Source organism: Cyprinodon tularosa, unplaced genomic scaffold (assembly GCF_016077235.1).
Source record: "Cyprinodon tularosa strain WSP-4 unplaced genomic scaffold, ASM1607723v1 ctg44, whole genome shotgun sequence".
Lineage (NCBI taxonomy): Eukaryota > Metazoa > Chordata > Actinopteri > Cyprinodontiformes > Cyprinodontidae > Cyprinodon > Cyprinodon tularosa.
The window spans coordinates 330,314-345,208 of NW_024039163.1; the positions used below are offsets into that span (position 1 = coordinate 330,314).

At 40.3% G+C, this 14,895-nt stretch overlaps 1 protein-coding gene across 1 annotated transcript in view; it reads right to left on the reverse strand.

Annotated features, from left to right (window-relative positions):
* shank3a (SH3 and multiple ankyrin repeat domains 3a) overlaps positions 1 to 14,895 on the reverse strand; it is a 304,312-nt gene that overhangs the window by 9,282 nt on the left and 280,135 nt on the right. The window contains exons 20-25 of the mRNA XM_038299956.1: positions 10,143 to 10,223; positions 9,941 to 9,964; positions 9,174 to 9,301; positions 5,587 to 5,692; positions 3,302 to 3,828; positions 1,101 to 3,208 (exon numbers count right to left, since the gene is read on the reverse strand). Coding sequence (XP_038155884.1) covers positions 1,101 to 3,208; positions 3,302 to 3,828; positions 5,587 to 5,692; positions 9,174 to 9,301; positions 9,941 to 9,964; positions 10,143 to 10,223 — 2,974 coding nt within the window. The remainder of the gene's footprint in view (positions 1 to 1,100; positions 3,209 to 3,301; positions 3,829 to 5,586; positions 5,693 to 9,173; positions 9,302 to 9,940; positions 9,965 to 10,142; positions 10,224 to 14,895) is intronic.

A 14,895-nucleotide genomic window follows, 5' to 3' on the forward strand; every position in this document is an offset into this window, starting at 1 on the left:
CGTAAAGCGCGGACCACGCTTCAATATTGAGCATAAATCAAAAATGTCTGCATCAAGCTAACTGCAACACACTGCTACTGGATTATAACCAGCCCTTTATTCCTCAACGTGGCCAACCCGGGTTCGGATCTAAGCTGTGGTCCTTTGCCACATGTTTTTTTCCCTCTCTTGCACCCCATTTCATGTCAGTCCACTGTCGAAAAAACAAGATACTAGAGCGGTAAAACCCTCAAAAAACAAAACGGATAAAAAACTACTATAAAAAACTACAAATTAACACAGCACCTGTGTTGTGTCCTGTCTTATCCATTACAGCAGGGTCACATATATATAGGCATGTCTGGTCACTACAGAATACATATTTCCACTGGCCAACAGTCAATTGGCAGTATGCTTGTCACTTGAACATTCAAGGCTTTGTATTGCAATTGGTGAATCAAGGCTTGGCAGGAGCCTTGTTAACCTCGGCAATGACTTTAATAAGACACTTAAAGACATTTTAGATGTTCAACCTATAGTATTTCTTTTTTGCCATAAGATGTAAACACAAAAATCCAATTGCAGCTGATCTCTTGTACTTGTCATGACCTGTTCTCTACTCCTAATGTTAATAAGTATTGATGCTTTCGCAAAAAAGACTTGAAAATATATTTTAAACTTTGTTCTTATGTAAACTGTTCTTAATTTGTAGTTCTGAAAGATAAATTTGCATCAGCATGTCCAAGCTTTACAAAACTGAATATCGTAAGTTGGCCACACAAGGTTTATCAGTACATCTCTACATATCAGCAGCTTTCACAACAATGCCTAAGGTATCTATTCTCTGAAACCTATAATGAAAAAGCACAAAAATAGAGCAAGAATTAACAAAAGAGAATCAAGCATTTAATCAAAATCAAGTGTTAAAAAATCTTCAACACAATAAGGATTAAATTATTTACCTGCTTCAGTATATAATTATCCTCTCTAGAGCTTAATATTTTTTGTAAACTCTGCTATGATGAGTGTGGCATATGAATAAACTATTTTGCCTGCATCTGTCACTCAGGGCTAAAGAAAGTTCTGTGGTTATTTTACTTTTTTGCTAGATATTCTCTTACCTTGCACCTGCCACAGGTGACTTCCTCCCAGGGTCAAGAGACGCTCCAAGCGGCTCCTCACCCAGTGACCTAGTGTCTTTACTTAACTGTTGTAGACGTGAACTGAGCTCTCCCATAACTGTTGGCTTAGCACCCTCATCTGAGCCTAGCCCAAGTCCTAACCCACCAAGATTTCCCAAACTACCAATACCTAGCCCTATCCCTGGTCCTCGGGTGTCTACAAGATCTCCCCACAACTTGGACCTCCTTTGGAAGAGATAGCGTGGCTTGGTGGGAGCTAGACCAGTCACTGAGGCAGAACCCCCTGCAGGAAGCCCAGCCCCACCAGCTGCTGCAGCAGCCAATGCAGCAGCCTGTTGCTGGGATAGCAGCTCACTGTCAGAGCTCTGCTTCAGCAAAGGGTCCCTGAAGGTGACAGGGCCTTTAGCCCCTCCTATTTGGGACTTGAGTCGAGGCTTAGGAGGCACTGGCGGTTTGTCAAGAACAAAAGTCTGCCCGTCAGCATAGGAGGTGTGCGTAGTGTGTGTGTCAGCAGGCTCGCCACTTTCTGAGGACAACGTAGACATGCTGGAAACTGTGGAGACGGTGCTGGTGGTCTCAAGATGATGGTCTCTCTCTCTGTCACTAGAGCTGCGTGTGTCAGCCTCCTCCACACCTGAGTCAGCTGCATAACCAGCCTCGCCCACTGGTGGGGGCTCCAGAGGGTCAGTAGTTTTCCCTGAGACAGCTGCTGCACTGGGTGGAGGTGGTGGCTGGGGAGGCTGAGGCTGGGTGGTTGTCACAGTTGGAGTTGTTGGGGTTGAGGGTGTTTGGGGTATTAGTGCTGCTGGTAGGACAGGAGATGGGGGAGGTTTAGCAGGTGATACAACTGTCCCCTGTGCCTGAGCCAGCAATCCATTTGAAAACTCATCTGGAGGAGGAACCACCCCAATCTTACGTAGCTCCTCCCTTGTTTCCTCATCACTAGAAGATAACATAGCAGGTGGTAAAGTGACGGTGTAAGCATCTACATCCTCTTCAGAGCTTCCCTGAGCCAAGCTCTTCTCTTGAGCGGGACTGGCAGGACGTTGAGTTTGAGGCTGAACCTGGAGCTGAGTTTGGGCCTGGGGCGCAGTGGGAGTGGGGGATTTAGCCCGGGCAATCTGTGATTTGCTGGGCTCTGTGGTTGTAAGCACAGGTGTCTGCTCAATCCCTGACCCCACACCAACAGCCTGACCATTACTGGTTGCATGAACCATGATCAGCCCTGCTGTCTTCTGCTGTGATGTATCCATAATACTGATCAACATACTTTTCTTATCCTCTAGTCTCTTTTCCTCCTTTCTCTCCTCAATTCTAGCTTCCATCTCTTGACGGAATGATATAGGTGATGATGATGTAGACCACTGGGATTTGGTGGGTTGAGGAGCTAAAATATTAGCTGGGGAGGATGAAGCACCATACCCTGCTGCCTTGGCGCTTTTGGGTGAAACAGGGGGAGATGCAGCTGCCACATCCCCATGTGGAGACTCTTTGGTCTGAGTGTCAGAGAACATTACCATCTGGCCTATGCGTTCTTGTTTAGTCCTTGGCTCTGGGCTTCCAGTTGGGGACTGACTCTGAGAGGTTAGTGCCCTCTCCCTTGCGGCCAGTGCAAGAGCCAGTGGTGAATTTGGGTCCAGAGGCTTTCCTGTAAGTGGATGGATAAATGTGGTCCCACTTGGTGAGGGGCTCAGAGCCAAGGCAGGGGGAGGAAGCTGTCCCAGCTCTCGGGATAACAGCCGTTCGTCAATTGAGTGAGACTGAGTCAAAGAGGGGGCATCAGGGCTTGTTGTGGGGGACCCCTCCATGGTCCCAACAGAAAGGAAGACAGTGGATTTCCTCCGTTCTTCTAGTCGACGCTCACGATCTTTTACTGCTCCAGCAATTGCAGCAGCAAAGGGGCCTTTACCCTGAAATATCATCTCTCCTTGGGCTCGCAAACGGTCTCGTTCGGCCATCAGCTGCTGCTGGTAGTAGTCAACACGGCTGGTGTGGGTGTGCCCACGTGGGTGTCGTCCTGAGGGTGAGCTCTCTCGTGAATGGGCAGCAGCTAAGGCCAAACTAGCCTTTTCTTGTGCATCTTCTACCTGCAGTGGAATTATAAACAAAAGCAAGCTAAGTCATCCATTAGTGTTACAGAAAAAAAAAAAAAAAAAAAACAGGCTTTAATTACAACCAACCTGTAGCTGTTTCACCAAAGGACTTTTCTTTCTTTGGGGCTTTGTGGGTGTGAACAATCCAATGCTAAACTGACCCACATTTGCGTAAGGGTTGTCAATTACCCTTCCCTTTCTTTTGATCCGTTCTGGTGGTGTAGCAGCAGAGGGACGGGGAATTTCTGTAGGTTCGACAGGTAGATGGGAGGAGTCCTGCAGGATGATCATTGAGCGAGCTTTCTTTTGTCTTTCGAGGTGTGTGGCTTGCCGCTGAGCAGCTTCATAAGGCAGGTCCAAAGAGGATGGCTTGAAGCTGGAACGGCCTCCGGGCTCATGGCCTTGACTCTGAGTCCTGGATGGGGGTGGAGGAGGGCAAAAAGCTGGAGGAGGACCAGTGTCAAAATAGTAAGGGGGAGGAGGTGGTGCCGTCTGAGGAGGTGGAGGAATAGGATGGGGCTGTGAGTGTTCTCTGAGACTGTCTGTCATAGAGGAACTGCGTGGAAATCTGTGCTCGCCTACAACTGCAGACAGCCTATCCTCTTCAGTTGCACCTGGAGCCGGAGGAAAAAGGACGAGGTATTTAGTAACAAGAAATGGATCCTTTTAATAAATATACTAGAGCCACCATAGACATCCTATACTTAGGCACCAAACTTAGAAAACAATTAACTGGACTTTGTTTCCAAGTTTGAAGACTTTTAGCTTTCCATCCAGGAAGCTTCCTCAATTCAAAATGTCTGAAACAGCGTTGAGTTTGAGGCTTTATAGAGTGGACCAAAAACGAAGTCTCGTTTTAGCTTAGAAAACATACAAATTGAACCGGGCGAATACCTGATACCTGTCTATGTCTCTGAAAAGGGGTCATTAAAGGGAATTGCTGTCAAGGATAAACAGGCGAGGTGTTCTGTTCCCCTGTAAGGGGATGGGGGTTGCAATGATAGTGGGAAGGAATCAACTTAATCACTCAATTGTAGGTTTTTGAAAGCTGAAATCTATTTGAGGTTGGTTTTTCTTTTCTAACATTGATGGTTTCCTTCATGCACCTCTCAAACCAGCTATCTTCTTTGTCCAAAATGCTAACATTCTAGTCCCATTCTTGACAAAGGACATTCTTTTGAGGACCAAAATGTTCAATTAGCATGTTTGCCTTTTTTTTCTGTCCACACTATAAAGCCTCGAACTTAACGCTATTTCTGACATTGTGAATTGAGGAAGCTTCCTGGATGGGAAACAAAACATCTTCAAACTTGGAAAAAAAGTCCAGTGGATTGTTTTTAAGCTTTTTTGGAATAATATATCATTATATATAATCACATACTTATTCATTTATATTGCTTTAAAATATAAATATGCACATCTTTATCTAAAAACAACAGTCTGTACTGTATGGAAGCTAAAAACGTTGAACAAGAATGGGCTTGCACAGCTTTTTCCTAGTGTTGCCACTCTGCAGCTTTAGTGTGTGTAGCTTGCCAACATGGTGCAGTCTTAGTTTATAGAAGGCAGACACAACAAGTAAAATCTGCCCAAAATGGTGATTTTCAATCCCAAAATGAGTTTCTTGAATGTACCCCCAAAGACGAAACACATCTTCAGAAGCAATCTGGGCCTGGACATACTGACAGATGAATTCTACATTGTCAGTGTGTCCTGACATTGTCTGGCGAACAAAACGCTCAGCTGATCTCACTACTTTTACCGTGCCCTTAAAAGACATCATCAGCCCCCCGTTGTTTTTCAGCAGATGTGGCTTGTTCCGTTGACATGCAAACCTGTGCCCAACGAGGCGTCTACGTATATGATGTCTGTATGTTTATTAATAATCAAAAAATAAAATCTGGCATCTAACTGGAAATCTGCTTGCCTTTTAAAACTTTTCAAAATCACAGATAAAGCTTAAGTAATTGATTGGAATAATAGTAACTAATCGTAAGCTAAGTAAGTTTTCAAAATATTTCTAAAGGAAGTATACAGACCCTAAAACACATAATTTCCAGAAAGAAACTCCTTCTCCAAGCAGATAATTGAGCCAGAACTGTTCAAAAGATTAGATTTTGCATGTAAGGTCGAAAACCTTATGCTTTATCCATAACACCTGAGGGTGCGCAGTTTTAGCTTCAGTTGGTTCAAATAATTAAAAAAACAAAGTATGATTTTTTATCTGTTTTTTAAATCAGTTTATCAAAAACATGAGTTAACAGATAACCTTTACATAAATGTATAGAAAAAATATAGTGGGCTTATCATTATATCGTCCGTACCAAAAAAATATATTGTTTTATTCACTAAATCAGGGTTGATTATTTTACCAAAAGACTTGGTCCTGGACATGCCTCTAGTGAGTGGTATATGACCTCTCTCGATCCCCAGGTGTAGACCTCCATGTAGTGTCATCCCTTGTCTCTCAAACAGGGACTGCAGCATAAAATTCAGAACACAGAACACAGAATTAAAGACACTCAAAGATCTGATTTAAAATTCCAAACTATAATAGCAAAACTAAAAATGTTACTATGATAGAAATTTGCAGTGAATGTTTGCACTAGTGCATGCTATGATAGCTTGGGTAAAGCTACTTTCTTTACTTTGCTTCAAAAGACACAGATGTTCCTTTAAACAAATGATGTGGTGAACAATCTTTATTTTGCCTTTCTGTTAGTCGTCTTAAGTTTTTCAGAGAACTTCACTAGAAGGTTCTTTAATACTTCTTAGTGGAAAAAACATCTATGAGATGTTTTGACTTTGGCCTGAAGAAATCACAAAACAGCGTATAAATCAGAAGTCATTTACAGTTGTGGACACATTTATCGTTGAATGAATGAGAAAAATTCAATCTAAAAAAACTTTTAAAAAAAGCACGACAGACATTGCTTTTCAATCATGTTTCAACAGAATGAGTTTAAAAAAAAAATTATGAAACAGGCCTGAACAAAAATGAAAATGATGTGACCCAATGGACATGTCAAGTCAAGGTATTAGCATCACAGGTCTCTACAATCTTGCAATCAGTCAGTGGGCCTATATATAGGGCTACAGGTAGTCACTGTGCTGTTTGGTGATATGGTGTGTATCACACTCAACATGGACCAAAGGAAGCTAAGGAGTTTACTGTGAAGGAGAGAGTCGTCTAAGGAGAATAAAAATAAAATTAAAATCAAGCATGTTTTAAAACAGTAGTTATGAAACCACCTCCAAGCACCTCTTGAGACTTTAGCCAATCACCTTGATTGTGGTTGTAAAAGGATCTTTCATGACAGATCTAAACAACCAATAATAAAGAAGACAAAAAGGAACCCAGAAACATTTTAAAAGATTAATGGTGAACTTCAAGCTCAAAGAACCTCAGTGTGAGATTGCATCATCTGTTGTTGCTTGGTCCAAAGTGGATTGATTGAGAGACGACCAAGGTAGCCTGGTAGAAAGCTGGACAGTTGCACAGAACAAATGACTGCGGTAACTTCTGGAGTTGCAGGTTAATTTAGCCCATACCCAGAAAATTTCAACCTAATCCCTCTCAGGTTTTGTGAAATAGGGCCCAGGAAATCCTTACTTACTGCTGAAACATTTCTGTTTTCAACTACAACAAGACTGCCAGTTTATTGCTTTCTCCTGCTCTACAAACTCCTCTACCCTCCTGGCTATGGAAGCATGCCCTGATCCAAATGGACATTCCCTGGTTCAAGCTTCCTTACTTCAGCTCCACCCCGCTCTCCACCACACCAACCCGTCCTCCTTGGCTGCAGCCAGCCAGAATGAAGCTCCTTAAGCCGATCTTCCAGCCAGAAGCAGAGAGCCCACCCTCTCTTGTCTCCTCGAGCTTCAGCAATAATTACCTGTCTCCATCGCCAAATGACAACTCGGTTACCTGTGACACTGGCGATGGGATTGTATCATGCGAAGGAGGGCATACAGCCAACATGATTGAACACCACCAAACTCAGAAAGAGTTTCATTTATGACCCGCCGCACTGGTGTTATGTTAAGGTAGGATCCCCGAGGGAATTTGTTCCTCCATGTAATTCGTAGCACACCTTCTGCAGGGAGATCCGAGCCTTTTTAATACTTCCTTCCTCTTACCCTATGTCTTAATACATGGTTAATAGGATAATAAAACTGTCCAAAATGACAGCAGTATCTGCAGCATAAGAAACTGGATAGATGCAATTTTTTTTAATAAGGTTTTAAACAAATAAAGATACATGTGAAAGTGAGATTGTAAAATAATTCATATGATCTGTATTATAGTCATAGGTTTGATTTTTATATACTGGTTGAAAATAGCTCCATCATTATTTATAGTACAGTTTACACCATTTTCACAAGTTAGATATTCAAGGATTTAGATTCAGTAGAGAAGTTCAGACTATTTCATACAGACAGAACTTGGTTAGCGAACTCAATAATAACAATATAAGATTTTATGATACTCAAAGAACTGAGTGGAGAATCAATAGCAACTGGAATTGAAAGATGGAATTGGAACCATAATCATTCAAACAGAAATAATGCTGAACCCTAATTATAACAAATGCTAATTTATTATTATAATTTATAACTAATTAATATCATCATCTAGAACTTAATTTTTTTATTACAATCATCCTTGTTCTCAAAATCCCTTGTGCAGTTTTTCTTTCTTTTTTTTTTTAGCACAAGCAATTTAGCATTCCTTAATCGGAATCTTTAAATATAAGAAGAAACTGGGCACAAAATTGTCTCCCTGAGAGAGTTCCAAGGTCTGGTGGCTACTGACCCAGAAGATCAGTTTCATAGACAAAGATTATGTCCAAGACTTTGGGAATAATATCCCATTGACTATTACCATAAAAGTAAAATGTTGTGGAAGATCTATTTTAGATTATGTCTGACCTAGAACAGGATTTCAGAAGTAAACCATCAACTGAGAGTCAAACTGGGAGGTAGTATTATTGTGCAGAGCTGCTTTGCCTCCTCAAGACCTATACTGTTATGATTCTCCCCTTTCGGACTTTGATTTTTCAGTTATCTAAATCATTCTGTTTTATTGATCTTTGGTTTATTTTCCATTATGTGTTATATTTAAACTGTGTTGCATTTTTTTAGTTACTCTCTGTTGCCCCCTTGTGCCTGTCTCTTTTCCCCTAGCTCCCTTCTAGGTACTTCTATCCACACCTGCTCCATGTCAGCTAATTTATTCTTTGTTCTGTTCCCCATACATACACCACCTCTACAGTTCCTCATTCCTGGTTTCTTTTCTCTTACTTGGCTCCCCATGTATGTTTTCTTTGTCATCTCCTGTTTTTTTGGTTTTTGCTATATTTTGTATTTGGAATTAGCCTCTGTTGCCTTTTGTTCTACATTAAATCAGAAAAACTAATATATGCCTCCTACGGTCTCTGCATTTGGGTCCTCAACAAACATCCACCCAACTTTGACATGGACGACTTGCTATATTTAACCTAATCATGGATTTTGTTCTCTGTGGAGAACAAAATGGTTGGTTGTGGAGCAAGACAATGATCAGAAGCACAACAGCAAATATTAAATGAATAAAAAACAAAAAAACAATCGAAACAAAAAAAGTTTTGAAGTGTCTGAATACAACAATTTCTGTCTGTCTGTCTGTCTGTCTGTCTGTCTGTCTGTCTGTCTGTCTGTCTGTCTGTCTGTCTGTCTGTCTGTCTGTCTGTCTGTCTGTCTGTCTATCTATCTATCTATCTATCTATCTATCTATCTATCTATCTATACAGTATATGGACAGAGAGATTACTTCTGTTAGTTAAAAGGATACCAAGGTATTAAGATCATCTCAGAAGTTTTACATTTTCAAACAATGTATAAAAATCCCAGCTTTTACATGTAGAACAGCATGGTACAAATAGCTGTCTGGATGTGTGCTATGTGTAGGTGCACTCACACTGATCTCTGCTGGTGTTATTCTCCTGCTGGTAGGCCGTTGTTTGACAGTGGCTGCTCTGTAATCTGCCTCCGGGGGCTGAGAATGCAACATAGACTCCTGCGATGCCAACATCTCATCTAGTCTTTCTGTTAAAAAGGAAATGAGCCAGAACTAAATGCTAAGATTTAAGACCAAGGAAATGTTTTATTCTAATTTCCACCATGGATGTCAATAAATGACAACGAAAAGACAAATCTTAAACAAAGCTACATACATAAAATCTTGATTGGGAATTGGGTTTATAACTCATTCATGCTATTTCTCTTTCTTAGGACTGGGAGAAGAAATAAAGATAAAGTGGGAAATCAAGTATAGCACTGTTTTAGCATTCTATTGTCTAAATCTCTGAAAGTTCGTGCATAAATGGTTCCCTGGGTGAGCCTTCTTTCTATAGCCCCCACCCTCAAAACGCATGCATTTACTGAACATTTAGAAAAGGGTGGGGCATGTTAAAATGTAATGCAATCCCCCAAAAAGCACATTCTCAGCTGCAAACAGGAGAAGCCTACTGGACTACACAAGCACAACAGTAACAGAAAACACAATTGATAAATATATTCTGATGCTTGTGTGCCGCCCACTTATAAGTCTGTTCTGGGCAACTGCTCAAAGGATCAATTTCAAAAATCCCCTCTGGCCCTCATCAACGCTGCTTTAATGATACAGCAGTGATAAGTCATGAATATGTTGCTCAGAGAAGAGTCAGATTCTTGCCTCAGACTCACCTCCTCGTCTTCTCCGAGCAGAAGCTTGGCGAGAAAAAGATAGCATCAGCAGAGGAGGGAAAATGACAAGAAAAAGCCAACACAAGTGACTATTTAAAAGGTTAGGAGATACACCATATTTTAATGAAGAAGCCAAGGAGGAAATATGAAAGGAAAGAAGCAAGAGAGTGTTGAGTTTGCTTGTCAGTTCTTTGGCACTCACCCAGTTCCTCCAGCTCGGCAGTCATGGACTTAGAGCGCAGAGTCAGGGTGGTGCTGGGAGCTCTCTTAGGTGGCGGGGGAGCTGAGGAGACAAGGCATGGAGTTGAGGAGGATGTTGATGGGGATGAAAATCCTTTGGCTTTGCGACTCAGTGCCCTCTTTGCATCCCCCAGTCGGCCAGCCCATCCGGTTTTTACTGCTTTGATATGGGTGAAATCAAGGGAACTGGAGGCTTCGCTCTTGCTGGGGTTGCGGCTTAAGCTCAACTTCTTCATGTTTCCCTCTTTGGCTTATTAATTTGTCTTTCTTCCAAACTTTCAGGTTTGTAATCTTTGTGCTGCCAGAATGTCCCTCTGTTGAGGATTCCATTGGCAGTAAATGAACAAGTCACTCTTCTGTGATCTTTGAATCATTCCATTAAACGCAGAACAACATAATTTGTCTGCTACAATAGGGGGCATATGTGCAGTGTGTGCGTAAAGAAGGGAGAGCAACTCATCCATCTTTTCTGTAATATGCTGCCTGCTTTAAATTTAGCAGATGTGCCTCAGATAGAGACACATTAGCACTTTAGTTTACATTCACATGCATAACCCCGCACAAAGAAAACTCCTTGAGGGTAAACATAATGACATGAAGGACGACAGACAAAGAGATGACAGCAGATTTAACAGCTAGGGAGAAGGAGGCGCTGCAGACCTTGCATTACTAGAGCTCCTGGGAACGTTCCCAGCCTACTACACACACACACACACACAATGCAACTGAACTGTTAACATCCAATGCAAGGCAGTATATCATATCTCCCAAATAATGGCTTAAAAACCAAACCGCAAAGTTACAAGCTTTGAAATAAATGTAATCAAATATTTTCAAAAACTAAACTGAAAATACTGCAGACAAATTAGCAGTAACATCAAATTATCTTGCAGAGCACAGGTAAAACCACAGTCCAGTAGCAATCTGATCATGATAAAATCTAAAACAAAACCAATACTGCCCAACAGAACTCCATCAGCTTGTCCTAAGATCATCCGGCTAACACTGAATGCACCACTTTAGATCCATAACTCCCTAGATCACAGACAAGCCCTTATGCAGCAGCTGCAGATCTACTGTACATACGCCATCCCGGGTACTGTCCACATAGAAATATCTTCATTTCCTCAGCAGCCTGCACACTCTGCTACAGAAGCAGAGAGCGGAGCAGATAGAGGAGGATGGAGAAAGAGAGACTCAGATTGAGAGAGGGTGTTGCAGTTGCTGTAATGTAATGCTTAATTCAAACATGCATTGTAGTCACCATGGCAACGGTGGCAGTAGTGAGGCCACGCATGGTGCAAAGAATTTGTATTTGTTTTTTTTTTTGCTAAGATGAAGTGTAATAAGCTGAGTTTGTCCAACCGAAGTAGGTGAGGGGCTACAGATGAAGTTAGCTCAGCTTAGGATTCCAAAAAGAACAACAAAAAGGTTGAATAAAGCTTAGACAGAAGACCTCTCAGTTTTGTTTTGTTTTTTTTTCCAACTTGTGAAGCACCTAACAAAACTTTAATTAACATTTGGCAAAAAACAAAAAAAACATGTGGATTACAGGACAGAGGAAGAGAAAATCTGCATTGAACCTGTATGTTCATTGCAACCCCACCCTGATGTACAGTACATCAGCACATTGTGCAGGACATATAATTTCAACTGAACGGATAATATATAAAAAAAAAATGAAAGCACCAAAAACAGAAAATATTTCTGCAAATCATTACTCATGTTAACTTAGCTTCATTGTATCAATCTTTGCAGGTATTATCAGAATACATAGGTGACTTAATTGATACAAAATCAGTAACCGCAATTAACAAATCTGTATTCCTCCTTTTCATACTAGGAGTTTTGTCCTCAGATCTGGTCTAATGTGGCAACACTCCAAAATATTTAAAGTACTGAGAAAATATCTTTTAATCTTCCCCAATTAAATAGATTTGAAAGGCACCCCTTAGAATTCTGCATATCACAAGCTTTCCTTGTTGTCGCACACGCGCACAACCACGCGTAAAAGCTTGCATGTCGCACTGTTAAAGAACTAGTCAAACATACCGGAAGTAAAAATCTTCTCCAGAGACTCTGAATTGTTAATATAACCATCTGCAAAGTAAAAAGAGCATGACATTAAGCTCTGGGGACGCAAAGAAAAAAATAGAGCTGCAGCAGAAAAACAGCATTACAGCAGTATTTGCACCTATTTAAATATTTTTTCTCTTGTTCGAACATGCAGTATAGCATCAACCTGTACTGGCTAAGGTGTTGGCCTTAAGCCTAATAAGGCCATCACAAGGACAAGTATCTATGCTCAAACCTAAAAGTAATTTGTAATCGCCTTTCAAGCTCCTATGAGCTGCCAAAGGACAAGCTGCACAGTAGGCCTTGATGAGTCTGTTGGCCTGGTTTACGTGATCAGTTACCATAAAACTGTGGTTTTAGAGCACTGTCCTATCTGGTTCAAAACCCTTTATTTCTGTCTCTAAATTTTGACAAAGCCTTCTATTCTAGATTGCATTATAATGCACACAACATTAAAGTTTAGGGTGTACTATGCCTGGATTGTTTGGGGTCCAAGCAATAGAAAGCTCTGGTTTACATGGAAACTACATACATTTACAATGCAAACATTTTTGTTTACATCCTTTTTAGCACACATATATTAAGGATTTCCTGAAGTGTAAAAAGGTATTTGTGGGCAAAATAAAACTCATTTGAATATTTGGGTAGAGCTGGGTCCAAACCAGGGGTCTGTTAAAGAAGCAGGTTTAAAAAAACTCAAATTCAAATCCACAACTCTAAATTAATCTACCCTAAGGCTGGGAACTCTTGATTTTTCTGTTTTACAAAGGCTGCTATGAATTAGATCAGTCAACTCAAAGTAGATCCACACAGAGATTAACACGTGCATAGCAAGTATGAAAAGCCATTATCAGTGGAGCCCTGATTCCTCAAACCCCAGTCCGTGTCGGTAGATGGCTGCTCTTACTGAGCCTGGTTCTGTTGGAGAACCAGGCTCAGTGAACATGATTGTAGCGACAGTGGGAAGGAAAAACTCCCTTTTAACAGGAAGAAACCTCCAGAAGAACCAGACTCAGTGTGAGAGCGGCCAAATGGAGAATGTGTTTAACACTAGAACTCCCAAGGCCGTCATTTTGATGGTTCTGAGATTTAAAAGGGGAAGAACTTTATTCACATTAATCATGTTAGTCATGTTAACTTACTTTTCTTGTTTCAATATTTCCTTCATTTTCACACAGTTTTTTAAATAAAATAAAAATGTAAAAAATAAATATGGTAATTTTTTACCTTGATATTCCACAGCAGTCATTTGTAAATTTTTCCCGTGGTTGAGAACAACCAATTCACCACTTTGGCTAATACGGAAATATGGCTTTCAGAAAAAATCTAACATTAAAACAGGCTTTAGAAATGCTTCAAAATATTGATAGCGATTCGGGCAGAGAGTGAGAGAATGGTGAGGTTGACTGGGTAGGAAGTGGCTCAGATTCTGACAGCAAGTCCGAGGATGATCGCCCACCCCCGGCTATGGCAGGCTGTTTTCACATTTACTAAAAGCACTCTCATCTCTGTTTTTCACTAAAATAAGATTTTTCCTGATCAAATCACAGTCCTAGACTGAACTGTAGTAATATACTTTCTAAGTTACTTTTTTGCAGCAGAAACTGAATTTCTGAAAGTAAAATAATAAAATTATACTAGTAAGAATTAAGTTTTATATACCTAGAAATGTTTACACATTTTAAATGGCCGTTCTAACATTTAGCAGCTTAAGCGAATAAGTATTTATGATATCTGAAATACATTTCTTCATAGTCAAAATAATACAAATGCTGACCAGTAACAATAGGGAAAAGGAGATCTGAAGTTAATTTCCAGAAATCAACATTTTTTATTCTAGATGTGTAGGATGTAATTTTGCTTGAGATAGATAGATTAGATTTTTTTTTTTTACAGATATCAAAAATACATATTCAGTCAAACTAATACATATCAAAAGGGCTTCCCACAGCCTGCTGTAACCATGGTAGTGGGTAAAGTTGGTATTTAGGTAAAATCAGCTGGCAGTAGGTGAACATACAATCTAAAATGTTGTTCCAATAGATGGAACCGGTTCATCATATCATGGGGTTACTCCTCAGTTTGATTCTGTCTTCCATTAAACAGTAAATACTAAGTGGCTGTTTGTAGCCACTGTGGATGCTGTCATCCCAATAAATGGTCATTATTAGCGGTTATCGGTTCCATAGAATGGCTTCAGATTATGACAGTAGGTTCAGTAGGTTGTTATCCCTTCCTGAATCCTAATGCTAACCCTAAAATAATTCCTTTTCCTCCAACATAATACATCTATTTATGTGTAATCTTTCAACAGTTCTTCATGGACTGCAAAAATAAATAAATAACAAAAATATTTTTTTTATATCCGCATCGTGTTCACATTAAACAAACCAAAAAAATAAAAAATCTCTATCCTGTCAACTGAGTTGTAGAACCCTCTCCCTAAAAATATTTAATACTAGAAAAATGCCGATCATTTTTTATAGGATCCTCGTCAAACAGACATGCAATTTTTTTGTTTTAACATCTAATATGTCTAACATACCTAGCGAAGGATCTTTTTAATGCACAAAACTATGACAAAAATCTGACAAAATCAGGAAATAAAACAATGTGATTGGCTCTAAGAAGAGCTGAGA